The sequence below is a fragment of the Paralichthys olivaceus genome, chromosome 2, assembly GCF_024713975.1.
Source record: "Paralichthys olivaceus isolate ysfri-2021 chromosome 2, ASM2471397v2, whole genome shotgun sequence".
In the NCBI taxonomy this organism is placed as follows: Eukaryota; Metazoa; Chordata; class Actinopteri; order Pleuronectiformes; family Paralichthyidae; genus Paralichthys; species Paralichthys olivaceus.
The window spans coordinates 14,456,338-14,482,823 of record NC_091094.1 but is presented as its reverse complement, the minus strand read 5'-3'; the positions used below and the strand labels follow the sequence as shown (position 1 = coordinate 14,482,823).

The following is a 26,486-nucleotide window of genomic DNA, read 5'->3' as shown; positions in this document are numbered from 1 at the left end:
AAGAAGTTATGTAAACAGATGACAAAATGGTAACTGTGGAAAGGTCAGAGAGACATAGGGAAGCACCATCTGGTCCAATAAGAGCTGAGAGACGCCCAACTGGGATACTGGCCCTGAAACAGAAAAAGACCATCTTTGCTCTATGGGTCCTCCAAAAACCAAAAAAAATATACATTATAGTTACATTATAACAGCTTTGTATAAGTAAGCAGAATACAAGCTGGTTTTATGAAGTTATAGAACTGTAGGAGAATGAGATCTTAAAGCTGTTCATCAATATTTTAATGTTAAAACTGGATAAAATGGCCATGTGTAATATGAGAGGTTGCTTTGTGAACCCAGAGATATTCATCAATCTACCTCAACCATTATCCTCAGCAGATGACTTTTTTTGTCTTTCAGCCTACGTCACTGTTCGATTCACTCTCTCGGCTCTCATCAGTTTTCTACCAACAAGCTCTAGAGACTCAACGTATGCTGCCTGCCCAGCACCAAGTGACATACAGACAGTTAGTTGCTGTCTGGTGAATATAGTGGAATATGCCAAAAATGCTTAAAAAACCCCCGAAAAGAGTATATTTCAAGTACTTTCCTCAGTTTTTAATCTACTTGAAAAAAGTCCCTAATCAAATTGTACATTGGACTGTAATTAAGCTGCAAAGTGAAGAACATGCTTCCCTGAGGAGTTCTGTGAGTGGAGATTAAAAGAAGCAAACAGGGAAAGTCTTTTCCAGACCTTGTCGAGTATGGGATATGGATAATAAGGGATTTTGACAATGGAGAAAGAGTGTGGGAAGATGCACTCGATAAGTCTGCAAGTCTACTTAAAAATCTTGGGGGTATATTGCTGTGTGCAGATGGAGTTGCATAAGTGGGCCAGACAGTGCATATATATATATATATATATATATATATATATATGTGTGTGTGTGTATGTATGTGTGTGTGTGTTTGTGTGTGTGTGTGTGTGTGTGTGTGTGTTTGTGTGTTTGTGTGTGTTTGTGTGTTTGTGTGTATTCCAGGAACTGCGGGCTATGCCATGCTGAGCTGAGCTGAGCTGTGCTGAGAATTAGGTCAGGGCAGAGCTGAAGGGCTGAGGGTACCATAAGCAGGGGTGGATTTTCAGGATCGGGTCAGACTTGGAAACGGTTCCAACTTGTCATTTTTCCAAAGAATGGTTTAACTCTGTCCATCGCTGCAGCCTCAGAGTGAATAATGTGTAGTTATTCTCAGAATTGATCAGCGGCTGTATTGTTATTTCGGCAATGTGTCTTATTATGGTGATAAGCATCAAAATGTCTGTGCACTGAATCAAAAAATAAGAGGAGGAAGAGAAAAGGTATCCTGTCACAATCCTTAGACATAACTCCTGTATGGTCTTATCCGTCTGGGACAGAATTATGAGGGCACAATAACATGCTGTCCTGTGCTTTCAGCTCCGGCACAGGAGTGTGTGCCTCCTCTGCTTTAATGAAGGGAGGTTTATCCCTCTCTCGCTCTCATCCAACAGCTTAGTCATAATAAAACAGTAAAGGTTCAGTGTGTAGAATTTAATGAGATCTAGTGGTGAAGTTGCATGTTGCAGCTGAATACCCTTCACATCACCCTCCCCTTCCAAACATGACAGAGAACCAGTCTGCCACTGGTTACACCCTACAGTGTTCAGTTTGGACTACTGTAAAAAACATGGGGGGCCTCCGTAGAGAGGACCCCCAATACTATGTAAATATAAAAAGTATTTAAAGGGCAATCTGTACAATTTAGATTAAACACACTAGTGAAAACATCACTAGGATAATTTTATATCAATTTCTGCCTATAGATCCCTTTCACCTAAATCTTAAACACTGGACCTTTAAGAAAACAAAAATACTAAGAAAAGTAAAACAAGGAATAAGTATCTATTTTTCGATTTCTAGACAGGCCATTGCTGTGGTTTACATGTTGGACAAAGACATGATGAAGACAAGTGAGACTGTAATAAGAGATGTCACTAATACAACTGTAGGAATATGACAGTGTTAAATGATAGATAAAGAGGGAGAGTTAAGGAAGAGACAGAGTCAGATGAAAAATAGATGAAGTGGGACAGATCTCATGCTGAGAGACTCATCTGCTCTAGAAAGGTGGCTGTTTCCTTTTGTTTGAACTATATTCATCATCATTGTGAATTCATTTGATTCTGGTTCACTGAGACAAGCACTGAATAATGAATAGGAAATAAAAATACTACCCAGAAAAGCATTGAATTCCCTCGTGTCTACACCTCAGCTACATTTTTGGGAGAAAATGAGAGATGGAGGGACGCTCACTATCTGGGAATCAGGAAGATGCAAACCAAAGCAACCAAGCATTCAGAGGTACAGTGCAGAGTAATGTGGTTTTCTGATTGGTATGGGATAAAGATGTTGCTTAAAATGACCTCTAAACATAACAAATCATGCAAATCCATCCATCTAGTATCTTTATCCTGACCCTCTATCCTTTGACGGTCATGGGGGGGGTTACAGAAGCCAATCCCAGCTGACATTGGGCAGGAGGCGTATAAACCCTGCAGGTCGCAGCTTATCACAGGGTGGACATACAGAGACCAACAACCACTCACACAAGCCTCTGTACTTCATCAACCTAAGCCCATTCTGCATGTTTTCAGACTGTGGGAGGAAGCCTGAGTACTCAAATCCATGTGAACACATGCAGGGACAACTTGCACACTCCATACAGAAACGCTGGGTTGCCTCATATATCATGCATATATTGTGCAATGTTTTGGGACGTTTGTCAGCAACAAATGCAGCAGCAATAATACTTCAGGTTCATATAGTGTACAACCTTCAGCACATTCCTTACTACTTGTTTCACTTGAGTTGAGGGGTGGCACTCAGAAACGTGCAACTAAAAATTTAAAATTTTGGAAACTCTGGCAGGAGAAACATTACTTTTGAGATGAAGGATCATTTGTGTTGATCCCCTCCAGTAACTCCAGACATTTGAAGATGGTGGTTTTAATGAAGTGAAATGTAAAATGAGAAAGGTCAGATCGTCCCAGTGCTGCTGCACTGAATTACAATTTCCCTTTAAATGCCTGATTATTGTAGATGACTCACAGCAAACGCTGCTCTGTCTTGTGCCTTCGTTTACTGACTGTTACATCTGACTGTTTTCATGCATTCCATGTATAATTCATTACCATACTACTGAGACCTCTCTGTATGAATGAACAATATGTGTTTTGTTTGTTGAATAGCTGCAACATATAGAGATGTCAGACAGGGTGATAAAGCCCTGATAGTGAATTTTGTTTGTAGCCTGATACATGATGGTTTGACCACAAAAACACAGAGAAGTTGACTAAATTAGGAAACAGGCCATTTTTTCTTGTTAAAACACTTAATGATGCAATATTCATTCATGTTCATACAGTATACCACACCTTCAAATACTGTCACAGCAACATTTGATTATTTAAAACATCTTTTCAGTGTCGATAAATAATTGTTTATGTCATCATTTGTAATTCAATTGCATTTGACACGAAGGCAGACACAGCATGACACAACCTATATATAGTGACACACACACACACACACACACACACACACACACACACAAAAGAGTTATTGAACCTCCCACTCAGAAACAGAGAGCCCTCAGACAAAGTGGCGAATCACTGTTAAAACCTTTATAAAGTAGGCGAGAGGCACAAGCGTGAGGGAACAAGTGGAGCAAAAGGTTCCTCTTCTGACGACCAGATTTTGCTCCAGCCCAGACAACAATTTCCATGTCATGAACCATCAGAAAATTGTGAAGGATTTTTGCACGCAGGATTTGAACCATCATGAATTGTTGAATAGGCAATGAGGACGATAAGCTCAGTTGGGATGTCTGAGAAAGGATAGAATGAGAGATGTTCAGTGTGTGCGATCGAAAATAACAACAGAGAGACAGAGAGAGAGAGAGAGAGAGAGATGGCAGACAACAATCAGTTACTATACTATTTACTATACCAACAACATATCTGGTTTATTTGCCCTTTCATTTGGTCCATCTCTCTCTCAGTCACACACATGCACGTACACACACACTATTCTCCCCAAATCAATAGCTGGTCATACGAGAGTGCTTGGACTACCAGGGTCAACATGAGTGACCGAGACAGGCAGGGGACAATCCATCAGCCCTAATGATTTTAAATGATTCTGCACTCTTTCCAATGTTGTCCCGTCCCCACTGAGTTTTAAAATGCATTCTGGGTTAAAACTGTAGTGAATGTCGCCCTTTACTGCTCGGGGCATGAGAACATGTGCAACCGTTTAAAAGTCAGGAAAGGCAACAAGGTCCATGTCATTGGTCGAGAATTTTTGAAGTCTGCTTCTATGTGTGGGAACTGAAAGAAAAACACAAGAGCTGTTTACAGACCTTTCATGTAAAAATTTCGACATCAATGCAAATGTGAAAAAGTAATGAAAGCAAAGGGAGTGAACAGGAATTTTCAAATAAGCAGAATACTGAATGATTTTGATTTGTTTTATTGAATTTGACAGTCTTTTAAATCACTCTTAAAATATATTTTTAATAAATGTGCTACTATTTTTATACTATGTCATTCTTCTCGGATTAGTAATTATATATATTATGTCCTTTGTTATTTCTCTCTTATTTTGATTGACATTGACATTATTTTGTAAGCGCTTTTATCATTTAATCTTGTCTTGTTAGAAAAGTGTTATATACATTTATTTATATATCATTATTATTACATTAATATTAAAGGACAGACATGTTATGTATCCAAGGTGGCTACATCGCTCACAGACCTGTGAGCTGGTTGTTCACAGTGGAAACACAAGAGGAATTTGTGCAGTGGAAATTGGACAGAGTGGACACTAATAACTGTTTGTGGTGACATATAACAGAGCTACAGCATTTAGACAGGAAATATCAGTTTTCCGATCATGTGACCAGTGGCGCTACAACCAGCCATGATGACACACTGAACATCATACACTGCAGAGAGCAGAGTAAATCAATATTTGAAATAAAGCCAAGAAAAGCCCCAGAGAAGCCAAGGGAGTCCAAACTGTATCGTATGAAAACATAGTACAGTAGTTATAAAATATGTTTAATTAGATCCATGAGAAAAAACTGGTCTTGCTGTTGCAGCTAAAAGTCACATCAATATTTTATCAGGGTCAACATTTTCACTGGAAGAGCAGATTTAGTTTGACAGTACAGAGAGGGCCCTGTCTCAGTAACTGGTGCACAACACACTGCACATACACAACACATCTGAAACAAGCGTCTAGTCCAAAACAAATGTTTTTTTTCAGCCATTAAACTTTCAGAAGTAGATTTGGACAAACCCTAAATACACTATGTCCTTTAGACCATGTGCCTAGGTTGTTAAAATAAATCCTCTTGTCTTATTTACAATAACCCAGAGGAGGATCAGTGGTCTCAGAGTTTTGTGTCCTCGGTTGTGTACCCATATGTTAGGAAAGCTTTAATTTGAGCTGAAAATCAAAGGGCAGCAGAACACACCGGGATGTCGGTTCCACAGTGAACACAGCATGAAGCCAGGAAACAGAGCAGGTGACAGGGATGGGGAGCCAGAATGGAGTTGGATTTCTGGCTGTGGGGACGTGGTTTTGAAAGAGAGGGGTTGGACGGAGACAAAAACAAACACAAAGAGAAAAAGAGAGGTGTGGGGGTGGATAGACAGATTAACGTAAGTAAGAGAAATGAGGAAAGAAGGACGACAAGGGAGGATTTAAGTTGATTGCAGTGAAAGTGCCGTCGCCTGTTTGTGCATTATTAATCCCCATCTGGTTTAATTACAAAAACATGTGGCAGCAGCTGGAGAGTCACGGTACAAACCCGGACATGTCAGTGGTATGCAAGTTAAAATTGTGTGACTGCAGACATTTGAAAGAAATAATGAAATGTGAGAACTAATTGTATTTTTCACAAATCTTACAGCGTACATTAGTATGTAATGAATCATAAGAATGTGAGTATGCTCATTCTTTTTTTGATGTCCATTAATCTTAATTAAACATAATATATAATTAACCTAAGGGTTATTAATACCTGAATTTGTTGTGTTAGTTCATGACAGGAGCTTTATGGAGTTCTATGTTTAAGACATAATGACATTTTGACTTATGTGGTGATTTGTAGCACTTATAGTCCTTCATGGTCACACTATGTGTGAGGGAGGTCTGACACACGAAAGCATATCTAGAGAAACATGTGTCTATTTTTTTGTACAGAATTTCCTGTAAAAGAGAGCAAGTTTATCTCTTGCACGATCTACCCGATTATTAATAGCAAATCAAAAACTTTGTTTCCATAGTGACTGTTTGAGTCCATTATGGAAAGTGTCTCCTGTTGTTACCAAGACAACAATCCAGCAATGGCAAAAAGGAATGAGGCACACAGCTGAGTGATGCGGTGAGCTGGTCATCTCTCTATAAACAAGCTCCGCACTGAACCGTGGGCAGGTGGAGAACAGGAGGAATGAGAGTTTTCATGTGTGCACTTATCAGATCAATCTGATGTGATATACCTATTCCCCTTTTTGTCATTGTGCATATAGGAAACTAGAACCATTTAAGGGATCAGATTTGAACTTGGACATCATTTTTCAGTGGTTAACAATTTATGATGATCGCCATACACATATTCCCGTCTGTGTCTAAGAGGCTCCAGAAGAGGTTTTGTAACCTCACAAAACAAGCTTGGGTTTCATCTTGGACTCAGTTAGTGTTCACAAAGCTTAATCCTACACTAACAAGGATGTGGGTGTGTGTAAAAGGTGCTCGACGTCAGACACCTTTGATAAACATCCTGCCTCGTGGCTCTCTTCATCCATGATTTAAAATCAATAAACCAAAGAGGAGTGGGATCAAACATAATATTTGACGGCTGTGCACTCTCCGTGTTCGTATAGAGAACAAATTAGGATCCAAATTGCTTCTGCCAGCCATGGTAAAACTGGGCCAACATTTCACTTTGGGATGGATAGCAGAACCATTAAGACACGAGGACCAAGTTATCCCCAGCAGGACATCAGGAGGACAGAAATGTCTTGGTGATGGAATATACTCTATTGTTGTTAGTGCCAAACTACTCTTGGATTTAGAAGTGTACTGTATGGCTCCGAGAATGGTTTTCTTACTCACACAGCATAAACTGACATATACAGTATGCCGGGCTTGGAAGATGCAAGGAATGAGTAAGGTAATAACTTGCATTCCAAAAACTGAGCATGACCATTTTGAGACATACTACTTCCCTAACTTGCTTTTTGTCCTCAAGATGTGACATGGTAAACAGATTTTGAAAGAACAACATCTAAGAAGACACAACAGAAAGACAGAAGACAGGGCAAAATACCTCAGCAGCATTCTGCAATACAGTTCTCCTTAGAAATACTGCTGATATGGGATTTAACCTGTCAAATGTCCTGCATGAGGCAAACTGTCTCATATGGTCTCACATGGGTTATTCATTTTCCATTTTATGCCTCATTCTATGCTAAAACCCTTTAGTCAGTGAAGCCAGGTAGAAAATCATAAAGAAAGCATTAATCTGTGGCTCTACTGTAGAAGAGAACAGCATCTGAAAAAACTTAAACAGGAGGGTTCACCCAAATTAGAAACAACTACAGATGAACCCGAATGCATGATTATATTGAGCTACCAATATGCTGACAGAAGTATGACACTACCACCCCAAGACTACGGTGGTCGAGATGACTCATACAAGCCCATAAATCGAAACAAGAATGCAAAAGCAACAAGACAAGTTAAAGAAAAGCCACACAATGGAAAGGGGTCAAGTGAACTGTCCTATGTGAAAACCCAGTCAAGGCTTTTGCAGTTGTGATGTGGCTCTTGCATCCATGTTTTCCAATTATGCACTTGTGTGAAACGTGTCGGCCAACATACAAAAACAACATTCTCAATATCTAATGGCTAAAATTCATGCCTCACAATAACAAAGCAGCCATTCCCCCCTTACCAGCACCACTCAGGGTTTAGAATCATAAAACTTTACATTGATAAATATCACAGTCTCTATGCGCTTTATATCACTGTAGCTTCATATTGTTGATTTCTTAGGTCTAATAAAATGTATCTTTGCCCTTTAAAGATCCTGTGATACCAGTTTATTAAACGTAGTAGAGTCTAATATAATCCAGGACAGCAGCCCAGCAATAACTCATCTTTATTGAGTTTCATGTTCTGTTTTGGTTGACACTGTGTCAGGGGTGTTGACTCGACTGTGGTAAATTTATGAGGTTGTATATTTAGTGGTGCTGCTTCCCTGTGAACTGCATTTCCTTAAGAGGAATTTATAAACTTCAAACAAAAAGTGAAGCATTATAAGCTTCACGAAGATATACTGTACAGCCATTTTACTACTGGAAATTTACTGCAGAGGTATTATATTTAATTACATAAACTGACTAGTCCTCAATAATCCTGTTAACTTTACAGGAAAATATCAGTTTGAGTATCAGGGCCAAGCATAAGAAAAAATAAGCAGAGGAATTGCAAAATTAAAGAATCAGTTTAAGTAACAAGAATATTCTTTCTTTTTTTAGCACATAAACACAGTGTGGTGATCAGTAGGTCTTTGAAGAGATTGTGCCACAAGCAAATCACTCATGATCAGAGAGATGGAACACTGGCAGCTGGATTTCATCATGGACCGGGAGTGGGCTTTATTAACAAGCACTTTATTCTTGAAATGCAAAAAAAAAAAATCTTCCTCTGATTTGTTCTCAAAATACAAAATGAAAGAAATACACCTTCATCTTCCCATTTTTTCTTATGCCTGACCCTGCCATTCTTCCTTCGTTTTGCTGAAAGAAAAAGGTCATAAGATCTGTTATGATGCTATGGACACATCCCTGCAGACAACTCCTATACTCAAAAGGATTTCTCTAGATAAAAATAGAACCTAAAAGGAAAGTTTACCAGTATTTAAATGACCATCTAAATGGGTTTAATGATCGTTTTAATATGCTTATAAGGATAATGAGAGTTTGAGCTTTAACTAAAGCAGAATACTAGCTGTGACATTATAGCCGACCAGTTCTTCCATGAAGAATTGTTCTGAGAAAAACAGCCCAGCCTAAATAAACATAAAAAAAAAAAAAACCTTGTCAGGAGTAAATAAGCACAGTATCAAATTCATGGCCAGTCAACTACCAGTCATAACCATCCACATGAATACTTGCATAATGATTTAATCAATTCTATTCACTGGGATCAGAAACAAGAACAAGATAATATCTAACAAATATGCATGAAATACATCATCAAATATCTAAACACCACACATTGGTTATCTAAACCACGGTGATGTTTCCTAGAGTGTGAAAACGCTGTAATGCGAAGCTGAAACAGGAGATTTTTGCCACAGGCAGTGACACACTTACGTTCCCAGGATCTCTTTGAAGTCATAGTTCTCCTTCACATCTGTGGTCTTTTTTTTCCATGCATGGCAATCGTCACCCAGTGGCATCTTCTTGTTGTTACGGTCAGATACAATACTGGTGAGAAAGAAGAGGATAAGGAGGAGGTGCTCATTAATACCAACAAACATTAATAAAACCTCATCCCACCTGCAGTAATTAAAATCCAGCAAATATAGCACTCACTTCTTATTTAATTTTTTTTCTTTTTAAATGACATCACTGGATTCCTTGGCATTGGTACAAAAAACATCCAAGTACTCGTAAAACAAGGCAGGTTTATTTGAGGCATCTTTCACAAACAGAGACAACTGAAAGTACTTTAGACTTAACCATGTGTAATAAATGCAAGCAGAGCAGTTGTATTGTGACTATTTTTATGTTTGTGGCTCAGCTAGGGTTTGCATCAGCCTTGTGAATGTAAATTTGAGCTGGAGCAGCAACTACATTTACCAGAGTTTATAAAAGTGCTAAAATAAATGTTCTGCCCATTCAAATCTCATGATGAAAACAATTATATATATTTAATTTGATTCCATTTCACACTTTCAGGCAAGAAATCATCCCAAACTGTTACGACATCAGCATTTGTGATAAGGTCAATAAGACCATTGCCCCATTCTGTTTCAGTCAGATTGTGGTAAAAACCTGCTTCCTCCTAAATACTATTTTGACATACAAAAAATATCATGCGTCACTCACAGGTTATTAAATATAGGCTCAAGATGCTTATCAATCATTATACTTTAACACTTGTCACAGGTAAGTGTCTTAACACCATTTAAAGTGGTAACTACAACATTGTGGTTACTTGATCACAACAAACAGTGGAGAGGTTTCTTTTCTTTACTTGGACTCGTAATGAAGTAATGTCCTGCTGTCATGAACAAGTATCTTTATAGTCAACAAGGAAATGGCAGACAGGATAAAAGTCATGGTCAATATCTGATTATTTGAGGTTAATAAGTAAACTACATTTCTGTCACACCACTGTCCAGGAGTTCAGTGTCTGAGCTGCATAAAGCAAAGCGTTAAGGGTCCAGATAACATAACTCAGGATCATAAATTCCTAAGAAAAGCAGACAAGCATTTTTCTGTCTTGTTTACAACAATGGTGTAGATGGCTCAAACTTTCAGACGAGCTTCTAAGAACCTAAACAAAGCTCATTCCCTCCAGCAAGGAGCATTTTGTATACTTACACCAAGGAGGTTATGTTGCCATTGCTGTTGATCTTTATTCAGTTACTATAGGATATCAAACAATATCAGATATTTTGAAAGTACTTTGAAGGAAAAATGATGAGTACATGGTAATAAATGTATCTGATCTCAATACATATATAATGTGGTGAGAAAGTTTTGCTCTCTCTGAGGGCCCTTCTACTTGGTAGATTGATTGGACCTGGGAAGATTTGATTAAAATTTGGTGCAGATTCGAAATAAGGAGCAGAACCAGGAATTTTTCTGTCTTTCTTTTCATGGCAAATAAATAATTCAGAGTCACAGTCATTTTCTTTTATATTTCTACAATAGAAATTAGACAATATTTTGTAGGATTGTTGGGCCTTGGTGGAGGTACCACACTGAGTGCCATTCTATCCACGACATGGCAGTTTATCTGTTTATAACTAACCCTAACCCACAACCCTAACACCTTGTTATAGTTTGTAACTTCACTGAGCTTCTATAATGCTTGAGTTTAAGCAAGGAGCTACAGCTTCATAAGTATGTACAGGAATCAAGAATAAAAAGCTTTGTTAAGGAGCTAAAAACAACCCAATGTTCATTTCTCACATTTTTGTCGCCATTGCTCATGTCTCTCTAGAGAAGTAACATCAGATGTTTGTCGTTAACATGCTCCGAGGAGTGGGAGTGATCACAGAGGACCCTGCTGTCACAGCTATCATCATCTAAACCCAGAAAGTGCCTATAACTCAAGACCTCAGAGACTAAAATAGCCCTGTTCATATCAGCATGCCTCACTCCTCCTCTGTTCCTGCTGCCTGCCTGGCAACTTCACAGCCTGTCTATGAGATGATGTAACACATTATTCTGGATGGCACAAGTGCTGTTGTGTTAAAGACAAAATAATAGCACAAGTTAATCAGTTAATCTTCTCCCAGTTAGTTCACAGTCTGCTCATTTAGACGCTGAGCTGTGTGTATGAGAGGCATCCAGTGATAGACAGGGGTTGTCTCAACACTGCGGCTATCTCCCAGTAAATGTTAATAGGACAAATAGGACATGGCCTCTTGTAGCTGCTTTGAGGCATATATACACACACACACAAACACATTCATACACACAGACACACTCACACACGGTGGCTGCCTTCACTAATGTCAGGAGTCAGGCTTCATAAGTGTCGTCATGGAAACCCAGAGGAGCTGCTATGGTATCTGAGAGTCTAAATTGCTTCAGTGTCTAATGGCAGGTGGCAACAAAGGTCTGTATCATTTTGGTCACTTCGATGGCTGCAGTATTTTATGTTTGGTTAGGAAAAATTGTCACAAAAGGATTTTAAGATTGGATTATAAAAAACATTACACACAAGACGAGGTGAAAAAAATCACATTCTGATAAATATTACATGAGCAATTCATTATCTACACTTCCAGATGACCATAGAGGCAGTACTATCTGATTTTAAATTGATTATTTGATTGTTTTTGTCCATTTTGGTGGAAATTTGGCTTTGGCTTATCCCAAATTACAGTAAAATATACATATGACCACACACTAGTAAACATATATAACAAATAAAATACACAATTGTGTAACAACAGGTAGTAGCAAACGTGTTAACAAATCATACCAATAACAATAGTTCCCTGATGCCGTCATTCAGTTTGCAAATGTGGTTATATTGTGTTGACGTGATGTAGAGTGAAAATAATTCCAGGGGACATACATGAGGGGGTCTACAGAATATTTTCTATCTTTTAGGGGGCGAAAAATGGAAAATAAAATGAGAAAAATCTCTAGTATAGGGAATAAAAGACCTCTGGTATATATTATGTCTGTCCTCTTTGGCCGTGAATTGATGGTAAAAGGAGCAGGTCAGACTGTAAATGTATGGGTGTGAAGTATGTGTAGATATGTGTTCAACATTCTTCTGTACAGCACCTTCAAATATACTGCAGCATTCTTTTGGTGACTTGCTATCACCTTGCCTGTGATGTTAACAATTTTGGAGATTTGTTTTAGCTCTTAACACTCAAGCTGTTGTGTTGAAAGAGAAGACGCTTTCAACAAGGCTGTTGTGAGCTATTGTGCAATAGGCTGAACAACAACTTTTTGTGCATCTGATTTAAACATACTGAACAGTGGAACCAAAAAGCACCAGTAACAATGCTTAAGACAGTTCACATATAAATGCTTATCTGGTCGAGTACATCATTTCCTCTGCTGTGTTTTGCAGTTTAAAGCATCTGAGGTACAAGGAAGTAGTTCTCTGTGCTGAAGGGAAGCAGAAAGAGGAAGTCTATTCAAATGAGGGAAAGGCCTTTGCTGGTAAATCTACTGTCCGGTGGCCTCTGCTCCTCCTGGAGTCTGATAACTACTGCTGGGGGACAAACAAACAATACATAGTCGACTGTAACTCTATTCCTCAGTACATCTTCAACTTGACACCAGTCTCTCTCTGTGGGAATTGAGGATCAATTACAGCGCATGATTTTTTCCCCCCTCTAATGTTTTCACTGAAAATGATCTGGAAAAAACAGGTTCTGCGTAAAGAAAAGGAGGATTGTTAAGTGTTCAAGCATGTTGGGATTCTTGTCTCTCTTGTGAGGTGACATTAACCAACTGATGAGATTACAGATTACAGAAATGTGTCATACATTTATTCAAACTATCACTGATCAATCACTAAGTTACCAAAAATTACAATCATATGGTGCTTTTATATTGCTTGGTGTTAGGGTGTGGTGTGGGTCAGGTGCAAACTCATTCAATTTTGGGATGGATCTAATTTCAGGGGGCAGATCCAGGATTTTTTTTCTCTTTCTTTGACATTGTGAGATGGGATGTTTTTTTTACATTTTACTTGATTTCTCAGAGAATCAGAAATGGATCTTGATGAAAGAAATCAGAAATGTTTAGGGGAAGTGAATAAAAATGTGGTTTCAAGATGAATGTTAGAGCTTGTTTGTTTGATAATTCAAAGGATTACGCAAAAACTACAGGACTCACTAAAAGGGGACTTGCTGGACGAAAAGAACCCTTTCGATTTTGAAGCAGATTCAGATCAGGTGACAAATTTGTGAATTTTTTCACTTTTTTAGCACTGCAAGACTTTGGGATCCACGGATTATGGATCTTGATGAAAATAATCAGGCATATTTAAGGGACTGATGTTTATGAAGTTGTATAAGTGATTTTGCCATTATAAGGCAAATTAGGAACTGATACACTTAACAGATGTATCAACAAGGATAAATTAAGCTTATTTCCACTATTTAACGTGAATTATTTCAGCAGGATGTTACAGTTCTTGTGTTTAAAGAGAAGCAACCTTGAGGCGTGACACAATAGCACAAGTTTTGAGGAAACTGAGGCTGGAGTAAACACCTCTGACATACTGCTTGTTTGTAGCATCTCACCTTGCTCGTATGGAGATTCATGGAGATTCATGTCAATTCATGCACTGAGAACAGGTGATCACGATCATCAACATAATTCAAAATGCACGAACTCATCAACCTCTGCTTGTTCATCTAAGAAAACTGCAGGTAACTGCTGTACCAACATGTTCTACTCTGTCGTAACAATTCAGTGCATGGTGCAAAACATCTGGATGGGGTTTACAAAGTGCAACTTCTTTTCACATTTGAAACAACACAATTCCACGTACTGGAGCTTTAAGGACGTTGGCAAAGTCAAGCAAGGAAATCTGTTTTTCTCAAACCAGCAAATGCTATAAACAACAGTATAGGGTTGAAGTTTAAAACACGCAGGAGCAGATAGGGGTCGAGTTTTAAAAATGTGAGAAAGTATAGAGAGGGGCACATGCAGGTATCGGATGAGCATGTAGGAGGCCAAAAAATAAAAAATAAAAACTGCCCCTCCATGTCCACACATGACATGACTTTTGGCCAGTAGGTAAAGACAAGCTGCTAAAATTCAAGAAGCAACAGGACTGATAAGGTTGGATATCGGGGGAGAGGGGGAGAGGGGGATGCACGATACCATGAACCACATTCCCGGTACTATGAGACATGCAGCATTCACCCTTGTTTAAGGTAAATACACAGACACAGTCACTGTACTCACTGGTTTCCCATCCCTGTGATGTGCAGTGGACAGAAGAAACACACACACATACAAACACACCACCACAGTTAAATGTGACAAAATGGCGCGTAGCTAAGTGTCATATTTTGTGCAATGGTGTTAAAAACATTCGGCAACAGGAAACTCACAGAGACAAACAGACAGGCTTCTGCTGTAAAAAAAAATGTCATTAGAGTTGAAGTAAACCAGGATGAAATGCGCAACAAAGTCCACATCTTTAACACAACAAATAAAAGTGATTCATCAAACAGTTGAACAGACAAAGACCACAGGGCTGTGATGCGTTTTTAAAAGCACGTACACACGCAATGCAGTGCCGAGGCCATTTGTGAGTCACAGTTTACTTACATATTAAATCAACATGGGCAATTCTAAGAATGAGAAACGATCCAACTAATCTGCATCAATGTTTCCTGAACTGATCCCATGATGGTGCCTGTGTGCACCCGGCGACTGAGAGAGAGATTTACTAACAAGCAGTCTGATTGGGCCGTGGCTGCCATTGACGCACGGCAAATCTCTTCTCAAAGTGAGCTTATAAATTGATCAGCAGAGTGATCCTCACAAGATCCCATATAGTGTGTGAGTGTGGGTGTGTGTGTGTGTGTGTGTGTGTGTGTGTGTGTGTGTGTGAGTGAGTGAGTGAGTGTGTGTGTGTGAAGAGAGAGAGAGAGAGAGAGAGAGAGAGAGAGAGAGAGAGAGAGAGAGATTTGAGAGGGAAGTGGAAAGAGCAAGAGAAATAGGGAAGAGTAAATGAGAAACTAAAAATACTCAAGGCACTTGCGCTGGAGGAAAGCAGTGGAAAATTACATCATTTCAAGTTGATTGAGAAAACCTTCACACCATGTCTGTTCTCCTTTAAATCTCTCTTAAATACACATTTTTACAGGTGTGCTTGAGGTGAGAATTCACTTTACCTGTATCTACATTTAATCTGGCTCTGATCTTTGTGACTGTTTTAATCATTTTTATGTTTTACTTCAATGAATCTCTTTCTCAAGTGGAACGTTTGTATTCTTATGTTGGTGCTCCAATGTTGTCCAGACTGATCTGCCCCACTGGAGAAAAGCAAAAAAAAATTTATTATTGCAAAGAAGTCCAGTAGTTAAAATGCCCCCTGTCAGGTGACAAAGTTCTTCACGGCTCTGTATACGTTGGGACTTGGAGTCTGTTGAGGCTCTGTTGTGTGAGATGTGAATTGTGAGTCTTTTGTGCAGTCATTGTGAATCCCTGTAAATAGAAATGCGTTGACAAAAACAATTTCAGCTTGTTACAGTTTGCATCATTCTGTGCAGTAATAATGGGGGGTTGGGGGGTTGGGGGGTTGGGGTCAGGTTAAGATCAGTGTTCCTGCGGCTTCACTCTCTCTCAGCTGCTTCCTGTGTGAAATACAGTGCAGCTGCACAACACGACAAACTTTACAGCGACATTCAGTTTGAAAGTGACTGAGAGCTTTCTCCGTGTAACTCGAAACGAAGCGTCCTCGTGTGACGCGCCTGTCACTGATGAATGTCGCTTAAAAACACGAGCTGTCACACCACGAAAACCACCGAACATGCCCGAGTGTGTCTGGACACCTACCTGAAGAGTAGCAGTGCTGTCGGTGAGCTGCAGAGTCTGGTGTCGCTCCGTGTGAGTGTCCGTGTGAGTGTCTGTGTGAGAGTGCGTGTGTGTGAGTGTGTGTGCAGCTCCTCTCCTCTCACTGAATCTCCTCTGCAGCCTCACCACCAGCAGCCTCTCCTCCTGACGTCACCGCAGCGCAGGGCCAATCGGCGCCCGAGCTGTAGCGCCCAGGTAAACGGTTCTGCCACGCCATTGGTCGCCGCCCCCTCCCGCGTGACTCTCCGCGTGTTGTACTTGCGGATTGATGCTCCGGACAGAACTCCTGTGGACTGTGGTTCTGATAACAGTTTATAATGGCTGCAGATCGGTACAGTTATATGACCTTGTTTTTCTGTTGAAGTGACAGATTTCTATTGCTTCTATAAAAAACTTCAAACTAATTTAAGTCCTAATTTATACACCACTATAACAGGTCCTACTTTGACACTTTGAAGGGATAGTTCGCCCAAAAATGAAAATGAACTCATAATCCATTCTTCAAACATAAAAAAATACAGAAAACAAAAATAAAATGCCATAAAATGGTCACCATTTACAACACTGTTTATCCCTGAAACTCTAAAAGTGTTTTTGGACTCACCCACCCATCCATCGGCATAGAGGTGAGTAGATAATGAGTGAATTTTCATTATTGGGAGAACTATCCCTTTAAGAAAGACTTTAAGGCAGGGGTCTCAAACTCAATTTACCTAGGGGCCGCTGGAGGTGGAGTCTGGGTGAGGGTGGGCCCTTCAAAGTGTCAAAGTGTCAAAGTAGGACCTGTTATAGTGGTGTTAAAATTAGGACTTAAATTAGTTTGAAGTTTTTTCCCTTTAAGAAAGACTTTAAGGCAGGGGTCTCAAACTCAATTTACCTGGGGGCCGCTGGAGGTGGAGTCTGGGTGAGGGTGGGCCGCATCAAGTACTCCACAAAAAAAGGGTTTCAGGTATTCCAAAACGTACAACTTATCTTTTCAATCTTTATGATGAACAACGCAATCACGTTTCAATCAAGTGACTAATGCTGCTAATTCACTTTGGCTAACTTGACAACAAACGCCACCGGAAGCTGTCAGGGCAAGCACGGCCCACACAACGACAAAAAGGTGCATTTGAGAAAAGCGCGCGGGCCGCACTAACACTAAACTTTAATGTCAAGAAGGGGGCCACAAAATATCGTGCAGCGGGCCGCAATTGGCCACGAGTTTGAGACCCTTGCTTTAAGGCCTATGTTCATTCATTATAGGTTTGAACCTTTTCTGTCTGTCTTCTTTACCTTGGTTTTATACAATGATTTGAACTGAAATGCCATTTATGTACTTTTTTCACTCTTTGCTTGCCCATACTCCATGTTCTGTTAGATCTGTGTTGGTCATCATTGGCGTGTGTCTATTGTGCATATTTAAAGTGCACTGTGTGTATATCGTATTCAGCAGAGTAAAACCAGTATAATCACCGCCCACAAGGCTCAAATTACAACCAATACAACTTCTCCATGTTCATTCATCTTAAAGATGAGAGCTTTTCAGCGATTAGTTACACTAGTTCGTTTGTGAGGCGTCAGCTTGTGGTGGTTTAGTGCGCCACCTACTGGATAATGTGACACCTAACACATTTCAATTGTCAATCAGTTCAGTATAACCACTAGACTGAGTACTTACTTAAATTATTAAATTATTGAGCATTATAAAGTTGCAGGTAAGAAAATATATATTTCCTTTTTGTCACTTTTACATCTGTAAATAAAAATGTAGTGCATTTCTAAATAGTTCAGTTGTGTTTCCAGAAAGTGATAAACCCAGCCTACATGTGTTTGTAAATTTGACTGGCTTAATTTCAACTTGAGGCTTTAGTCAATAAAGTGAAATTTATCGTCATTCAGACCAAACAACAAGATGTGCACAGCAGAACGAAACTGTCTTTCTCCCAGCTCCATGTGCAAATATAAAAAGTCAATATAACTAAAATATACATAATAGACAAACTAAGCCATATAAAATCCAGTTCTGCGAGTCTAACCTGGAGCTTGATTATCAATCCAGAAGAAAAGTTATTGTCTTTAATGTATCTCAGTTGTGATAAAGCTGCTGCAGTGTGTGGGTGTGGACGCTGGGTGGTGCTGTGCTGTAAACGCTGCAGTGTTTTGGTCCAGACGGACCCTCTCGCCATTATCGTCGGCAGCAAGCTGACAGTTGCCTAGTGACGAAAAACTCCAGACGGCTGCTGGCTTCCTGCGTTTTCAAAAATCTCTTCGCCTCCACTCAGCTTGCGCCGAGTTTTCCAAACACACCTACCTGTTTATTTCGTACTCACAGCTGGACTATGGTGCGGAATAACACGTAGATCTCACCCGGAGGGTCGTGCTGCGTGTTTAGCGTCTCGGGCCGCGTTATGAAGAGTTTTTGATGAATGATGAATAATTATATCTTCATCAGGGTCGTCGGGAAGGGCAGCTATGGAGAGGTGAACCTGGTGAAACACAAGTCCGACCGAAAACAGGTGAGAGGCGACACGAGCGGACGGAGCTCAACCACAGAAAATAGATCGTACAGTGTTAATCACGAAGGTTTGTGTAGTCCTCCACATGTTACACTGTACCCGACGCTACAAACTGCTAGCCTAAAGTTAGCCAAACTAAAACCTCACAGATTTGTTTACTCCGTTTGACATAATCATGTTTAGACATGATGTAACACAATCACAGTTAGTTAAGTCAATATATGGTCACACTACTACTACTACTACTACTACTACTACTTACAATATATTCTATGTATTTTGCGCTTTTAACAAGGCTCCTAGACTGTAGCACACAAAAGCTAATGAGCTAGGAACTGAGGTATAAAATGCAGATTATAAGCATACATGGAAATATGAAAAACGCATTATAATCACACTGAAATATATAAAACACGTAATTACACATTCAAATATCAAATACACATAATCACACAATAACAGCACTTCTTGATGGGTGGGTTTTCAGTATTTCTCGTTAATTGCAGGGCAGCAACTCTTTGACAGTTGACAAAAGCTGCTTCTTGTTTGCAGTGTTCCTAAAAAAGTTCTTAAAGGGTTTGAGGAACAATGTTCTTTAACCCAGTGACCCTGAGACTGTAGCTGCAACGCTATTAATACTGATCGGTACAATGACTGATGTTCTGTCTTTAATAAATCCCTAAGACACAACAATGTCAGTGTCTCATGGCTTTAGAAATGTGCTCATTCATGTGTGTACAACTGACACTGACAGGATTTTCAAATGCCTGATCACCAACGGTCTTCACTAAACTAATATAATGAGTTCAGTTTGTTGCCATCTGGTTGCAGATGCTTGTCCATCTTTCTTGTGCTTTGGTTTTGATTTTGATAATTTATTTTTTTCATGTTAATACAGACTGTAAGTTACAGTAAATATGTCCCTTCCTTCTGTTTCAGTATGTTATTAAGAAGCTGAATTTAACCACCTCCTCTAAGCGGGAGCGGCGCTCTGCAGAACAAGAGGCGCAGCTTCTGTCCCAGCTGCGACATCCAAACATTGTGACCTACAGGGAGTCGTGGGAAGGAGATGACTGCCAGCTCTACATTGTGATGGGTTTCTGTGAAGGTGGTGACCTCTATCACAGACTTAAACAGCAAAAGGGAGAACTCCTACCCGAGAAGCAGGTGGTGGAGTGGTTTGTCCAGATAGCAATGGCACTCCAGGTACAGTATATTAGAAAGTGAGGTCCATGTCAAGTTTATATACACCAGTACAACATGTTTAAAGTCACTTTGCTTTTCAGTACCTGCATGAGAGGAACATTCTCCACAGAGACCTCAAAACACAGAATATCTTCTTGACAAAAACCAACATCATCAAAGTTGGGGACCTTGGCATTGCACGAGTATTGGAGAACCAGAATGACATGGCCAGCACGCTCATAGGGACGCCATACTACATGAGTCCTGAGCTCTTCTCCAACAAACCCTATAACCACAAGGTACTTTTATTACCTGCTCTTAATGTGTATACTTTATTTCTCAATAAGAACTGCTTCATACTGGATGTATTTTTTTCTCTAGTCAGATGTATGGGCCCTGGGTTGCTGTGTGTATGAAATGTCCACACTTAAGCATGCCTTCAATGCCAAGGACATGAACTCCCTGGTTTATCGCATAGTAGAAGGAAAGGTGGGTTTCTTCTTTTTAGTTTTTTATATAAAGTATGCAATCCAGGTCAAGTATGATCTGTGCTAATTTACACAATACATTTTATTTTTCAACAAATGTGCTTTTCCATAAAACAGATATCAATCTTTTTGAACAGCTCGTTGATCATTTTGTAAGCATATCAGTGACGTTGTTAAGCTCTAAGCAAAGACTTTGGTTGAATAAAATAATAATGTTCCTTCCCCAAGTAATTGATGGATTTTCATGCTTAATTTTTGCCTTTTGAAGATAGAGTGTTGTGTTTTTGAACCCTCATTATCTAGAAATATTACAGAAAAGTAGATTGACAATAATACATAACAATTTCCCTCTGGTTTTCTCATCAGCTACCACAGATGCCCAGTAGATATGATCCCCAGCTGGGAGATTTGATCAAGAGCATGCTGTGTAAGAGACCTGAAGAGCGGCCTGATGTCAAACTTATCCTCCGCCAGCCCTACATCAAAAGACAAATTGCCATGTTCCTTGAGGCCACAAAACAGTAGGTGATTTCTATAAAGTTAAACATTTTGAGCCAAAACGTTACTCAACTTAACCGTCACTTTCTTTGGGATCGTGGTCCATTCATATTTATCTCTATCTATTTTATTTCTTTCCACACCAGGAAAACTGCCAAGTCAAAAAAGAAAGCTGTCAGCAGCACTGATGATTGTAGAAACAATGAATGTTCTGTGGTATCATCTCAGCCAAAATCTGAGAGGCAGCCTCGGAGTCCTCAGTCGGAACCTCTTGTCAAGGTGAAACGGGTGCGTGATTCAACAATAGCAAGCCTGAGCTCTTTAATTTGAACTTCTTAAATGTCACTAATGTTATTTTAAAATGTGTCTTTTCTTAGTCATTAAAAATTGTATATTTTTATTCACTCACTGAAATATATTATGTTCTTTTTTCTTTGTTATATATGAATGAATATTGGGCCAATAGCAATATACAGTATAAGTACGGTATACTTATTCCATATATTGTAGTAAAATGTCAGAAACAGCCTTGTGGATTGCATTGATCAGTAAATAGCTGATGTTGTTTACTTCAAGCCAAGCAGGGAATCATCAGTGTTCATTATGGTCTCTGTTTTTACTCTGCATCCACAGAGAGAAGAGAAATCACAACAGCATAAAGTTTATAATGGTGTCACTGACTCTACTCCAGTCCAAACAATTCCACCACCCAAACCTCCTTCACCTGATGCATCTCTGGCAACTATCAGCAACATCAATATTGATTTCCAAGGGCAGGAGAATGAGGACCAGTCGAAGAGACAGCTGCACATGCCCCAGTCGGCAGGGTCGCCTCACCGGGCAGGTAATGAACATGTGACTCGCAGCGTGCACAAAGACAGCAAGAGAAGAGTGAAACCAGATCCATCTCCCCCTGTCTCTCCCTCCAAGCTCCCTCTGAAGTCTATATCAGGTGTTGTCAGCAGAGCAGGGGACGAGAGACAGGCACCCAATGGATTGTTAGACATTCAGCCACGGGCCACGCCAAAGCCCGGGGATACATTTTCTGTTTTTGGGGAGAAGCAGATGTCAGATGTGGGTGGTAAGGATGATACCATGGAGTTACTTCAAGAGGCTCACATGCAGAGGCCAAAGCTAGAAGTCGAGATAGAGGCTGCTCCTTCTATCATTGAGAGCAGATCTGCACACAGATCTAAAACAGAAACTGTCGGAGTGGTTGTGGAAGTGACTATGGACAATAAAGGTGACACCATTAATCTTCTCAAGGGAGCTCCGACACAACACCTACATACCTCAGACACCCAGGTAAGTGCTGATAACAACTGAGCCATATTTTTCCGATCTTGAGTCTTAATTTCTTTATTTTTGTTTCATGTAGGAAAACTTAGAAACTACTGAAAAGCTGTTAGAGCCGTTCACTCCGACACTGGTAAGAATTAAAATGACTGTCTTGCTGACCGTGTAAAAATGCAACAACAAAGTGCAAGAAGTTATTGTGTTTTGTGGTGAGATTATTTCTACATTGGAAAAAAAGAGGTTTGTTTTTATTTAGGAACCTAAGATTGAACAAAGTCCCTTACCAGTCAGTAAGCCAGGTCCGATCACTTCATGTCAAACTCCCCCGCCCTCAGTACCACAGCAGCTCAGAGCGAAGGACACAAGAGGGACACATGGAGACCAGGACAAGGTAAAGATCAGTACAGGAGATAATATTAGGTGGCTGAAATTATTATTTTTACATATTATTGTGATCATTTAGCAACACGAACTAGAAAACATCTTTTATTTTCCTGTTATATTTGTGTAGATTAATTCAGTAGTTAATTTGTAATCTTCCTCCAAGGTGGCTGCTCCTAGACCTTTACCTCCACCTCCTGTTGAGTGCAGAGCTGTGGAGGGGAGGAAGAGGAGCAAGAGGAGCACAGAGAGCAAGACACCTGACGTGGCTGCGACGTCCACACCAGTGAGTTTCTGTAAGAAGGGATTGTTACCACTTCCACAGGTGAGAGTAGTGCTCCTCCCCTTACAAATAAATACTGCTTAAAAATGTACACTCAAATTAGGAAGCCTCATCAACTTTCCTGAAATCTTAAACAACGAAATAGCTCTCTGCAGTTTTCTCCTGGAAGCTAAAAAGAGCAAGAGCACCAGCACAGACTCTGAGGCGTCATTGAGAGCATCCTGACCAGCTGCATCACTGTGTGGTTTGGGGGCTGCACTGCCTCGAAACGTAAAAACCTGCAGCACATGGCTGGGAATGTCACTGCTACCTCATTCTCCTCCCACTTGGACATTTACTACACCTGCCTATCTCGCAAAACAACCAGCATTGGTTGACTCCACCCCTCCCTGTTACTCCCTCTACCTATAACTGTAACTTACCCATTCAACCCGCCACAGGATTTGTTTTTATGCAGACATATACATACACACACATTCTTACACTCAAGCTCCAGCCACTTTATTCTTTATAAAGATAAATCCTGTTATTAAAATAATACAAAAACTGCTGCTAATTACTTGTCCTGTGCATTACAGATTGCTTACACATTGTTTCATCACTATTTGTATTGTGTCTATTATCTGTATTATTATGATCTGTGCTTTGTTATTGTTTCTCTATGTTTTTTTAACCCCTTTTTTTTTTAACCTCTCTTACCTTTTTTTCGAATCCGGTTTTGTTTTGTATATGTCTGCACTTGGGTCAGGGAGAAGCAGCATTTTAATCCTCTGTCTTGTACATTAGACAGACTCAAGTTTACCTTTAGAATTTATTCTTATCTAATTAAAATATTGTATCATCACTAGAAACCCCCCTAAAGTGATTACCTCCCTGAAGTCAACAGATGCAGTTTATAAGTCGAATAACATGAACTGGATTTTATTTCAGGAACGTCCTTTGTCTGCCAGAGAGAGAAGGAGACTGAGACAGTCCCAAGAATGTTCCATTCAACCAGGTACTAACTGTCTTTTCCTAACTGATGCCAGAACCTAATAGTAAACCTATAGCATAAACTAAGTTACAGGAGGCTTAAATAAAGCAATGAATAAAAATGTACTTGCTTACAAACACTATGTCTCAGCTCTATAAAAACCGAGAGAGACGTTATTACATTTTTTTCCTTGGTTACTTTAATGCTTGTTCCCAGGTGTTGATCCTGTAAGAAGAGCTTCTTATGATGTCACTTCCACTAAGGCTGAGCGCTACAATGCCCCAGTCACCAGTAGATCTGTGTCAGACACTATGGCTGGGACCATCAATAAGGTACTGACACCACCAGCTCTGTGACATTTAACTGTGCTTCATACAGTCATGAAGCAAAACTGTAATTTCTGAATGTTTACCAATATGAATGCACCTCATAAGGCTGATCTGTTACTATGTTATTGTGCACTTAATCATGAGTGTGTCGTCCATGCTTCATTACAGCAAGATATGCTGCAGGAGCAAAGGTCAGATGATGATGAATGCAGCTCATCCACAAGTTCCACAGAGCGTTCAGAGGGAGACTGCAGGGAGAGGTGAGTCAATAACATCAATTACAACTCACCTCAACTCAAATAAAATCACCTGATGTGTAATCCATGATGTATGGATCATCTACAGGAAGACTGAGTCCAGTGACATGCAGGATTTAGTCCATATGATGACACAAACATTGAGAATGGATGTCGGAGATGTGAGCGAGGTGGACAAAAGACGACTTGGTTCTACTGCACTGCCAGAATTTAAACTGAACAGGAGGTATCGGGACACCCTGATGCTTCATGGGAAGGCTGGAGAGGAAGCAGAGAACTTGTCAGTTGGTGAAATACGAATGGGTAAGATACTTTGATCAAACTCATTTGTCATCAGTCGGTCTGTAAGCCACTAACTTCCTTGTCTTTTCAGAGGGCTCCCCATCTGGTCCAGCCAAGATAAGGAGAGCCATAGAACACCTGAGGACAGATGTGGTGAAGGGCCTGGGGGTCAAGCTGCTGGACAAAGTGCTGGAAATCATGGAGGAGGAGGATGACGCCAAACGAGAAGTAAAAACACTTCATACCAGATTATGTACATTGTGACCCTACTATAGCTTGAAATATTTAGCACTATTATTAAATGGTCAGGATGAGTTACTATTAATAGGAGCTGGGGCCGTGTGTTTGTTGGTTTGTTAATTGCATGCTCAGATACTAATTGGATATCATGATTCCCCTTAATTAAATAACATTAGATCAAGTACATTAGCGTCTGTCAGTTAATTAGGTTAGACTGACTTCTTAGGTCATAATGATAAATTAAGATCAACTTGAATATTTCTTTCCCATCACAGACTTACTTCACCATGCAGTGTAATAAATTTTTTCTGTGAACAGCTAAACTGTTTACCTAAAACTCTTAATTACTTCACACCATTTGTTTCCCAAGTAACGTCAGTTGGTTTTCCTTCCTTTATTTTTTCTGCAGCTTTGCCTTCGTGACCAGATGGGGAATGAGAAATACCAAACTTATGCTGTGATGGTGAGGCAGCTGAAATTCTTTGAGGATATTGCCTTCAAGGTTTAAAGAATATGGGAGTACAGAAGCTACGGGAGCAGAGACGTTTGCATTTTGATCATTCTTACATAGATCAACAATATTCTCAAAGATGAATAAATTTTCTACAAAAAGACCACCTTGGTTGTGTGGCATAAAGCCACCTTCCTCCTTCTGCTTGCATCTAACATGATAGCAGGTTTAATCATGAGCCTGCAACCTTACAGCTGACCATTATGCATTTTGTCATATGAAATGACATGTAAAGTTAATTGTATATTTTTTTTAATTCCAGTACAAACATACACTGCATTCTTCAGGATGCCTATGCAAAGATTTTGGTCAAGTTATAACACATTGACTCTCCACTTGTTTATTTATAATGCAAGACAGAATTTTGATAATAATTGTTTCACCTAAATATAATCTTTGAAGACATCTCACTTCTGCTTCTCTATTTTCTATTTTGTATTTTCTTACACACAAAATATTGTAATGTAGATGTATTGTAGATATTAATGCTTAAATAAATTCTCACAAATCTATTTTCTTGTCATCACCAACATTTCTGTGACACAAAATACATTTCTGTGCAAATAACACAGTGAACGACAATATTAAGTTGAATAAAAATCTAAATACCAAACCAATATAGGGCGATCGTCATCACAATATATGTAGTCCTGTATGCACTGATATTACATTTTTTAATAGAATGTAATGAAGGAAAAGATGATTGGTGGAATTTAGGAAAAGCTGTGAAGGAACATCATCGGTTTCCCTCTTTCAATATTACATATGTACTGGGTCAAGGAAGTGTACTCTCAAAATGACCTGGTTTTCAGTGTTAATTGAAGTACAGATAAACTGATTAAGCTAATAGAAGATGAACGTGTATAATATTTCATGTCTTA

General features: G+C 39.6%; 2 protein-coding genes across 5 annotated transcripts in view; one reads left to right on the top strand and one right to left on the bottom strand.

The window, feature by feature from the left end:
- The window catches only part of camk1b (calcium/calmodulin-dependent protein kinase Ib), a 33,479-nt gene extending 16,982 nt beyond the window's left edge, over positions 1 to 16,497 (bottom strand). The window contains exons 1-3 of one of the 2 annotated variants that reach the window (XM_069537579.1): positions 16,364 to 16,472; positions 14,762 to 14,774; positions 9,452 to 9,565 (exon numbers count right to left, since the gene is read on the bottom strand). In XM_069537579.1, the coding sequence (XP_069393680.1) occupies positions 9,452 to 9,565; positions 14,762 to 14,772 (125 nt within the window). In that variant the 5' untranslated portion in view covers positions 14,773 to 14,774; positions 16,364 to 16,472. Of the gene's footprint in view, positions 1 to 9,451; positions 9,566 to 14,761; positions 14,775 to 16,363 lie in introns of both variants that reach the window. The other variant, XM_020086903.2, reaches the window with a different exon arrangement.
- Positions 16,498 to 18,587: 2,090 nt separating this feature from the next.
- Positions 18,588 to 26,117, top strand: nek4 (NIMA-related kinase 4). Of its 3 annotated transcripts, none has more exons than XM_020086325.2 (16): positions 18,588 to 18,882; positions 19,822 to 20,088; positions 20,169 to 20,366; positions 20,449 to 20,556; positions 20,922 to 21,076; positions 21,200 to 21,332; positions 21,687 to 22,358; positions 22,432 to 22,482; positions 22,606 to 22,740; positions 22,897 to 23,055; positions 23,944 to 24,010; positions 24,203 to 24,318; positions 24,484 to 24,575; positions 24,661 to 24,875; positions 24,946 to 25,082; positions 25,504 to 26,117. In XM_020086325.2, exons 1-16 carry the CDS (start codon positions 18,793 to 18,795, stop codon positions 25,600 to 25,602), a joined length of 2,694 nt encoding a protein of 897 aa, XP_019941884.2. In that variant the 5' UTR covers positions 18,588 to 18,792; the 3' UTR covers positions 25,603 to 26,117. The 3 variants fall into 3 exon arrangements, with proteins under 3 accessions (XP_019941884.2, XP_019941885.2, XP_019941883.2); XM_020086326.2 differs by having other exon boundaries at positions 21,200 to 21,341; positions 22,897 to 23,016; XM_020086324.2 differs by having other exon boundaries at positions 21,200 to 21,341.
- The last annotated feature ends 369 nt before the right edge of the window (positions 26,118 to 26,486 follow it).

Bases quoted from the DNA above. Each gene is read 5' to 3' on its own strand.
- nek4 (XM_020086324.2), top strand. From the start codon at position 18,793: ATGATGAATAATTATATCTTCATCAGGGTCGTCGGGAAGGGCAGCTAT. The intron at 21,077-21,199 runs GTAGGTGATTTC...TTTCCACACCAG, and splicing joins TTCCTTGAGGCCACAAAACA to GAAAACTGCCAAGTCAAAAA. The intron at 24,576-24,660 runs GTGAGTCAATAA...GATCATCTACAG, and splicing joins GAGGGAGACTGCAGGGAGAG to GAAGACTGAGTCCAGTGACA.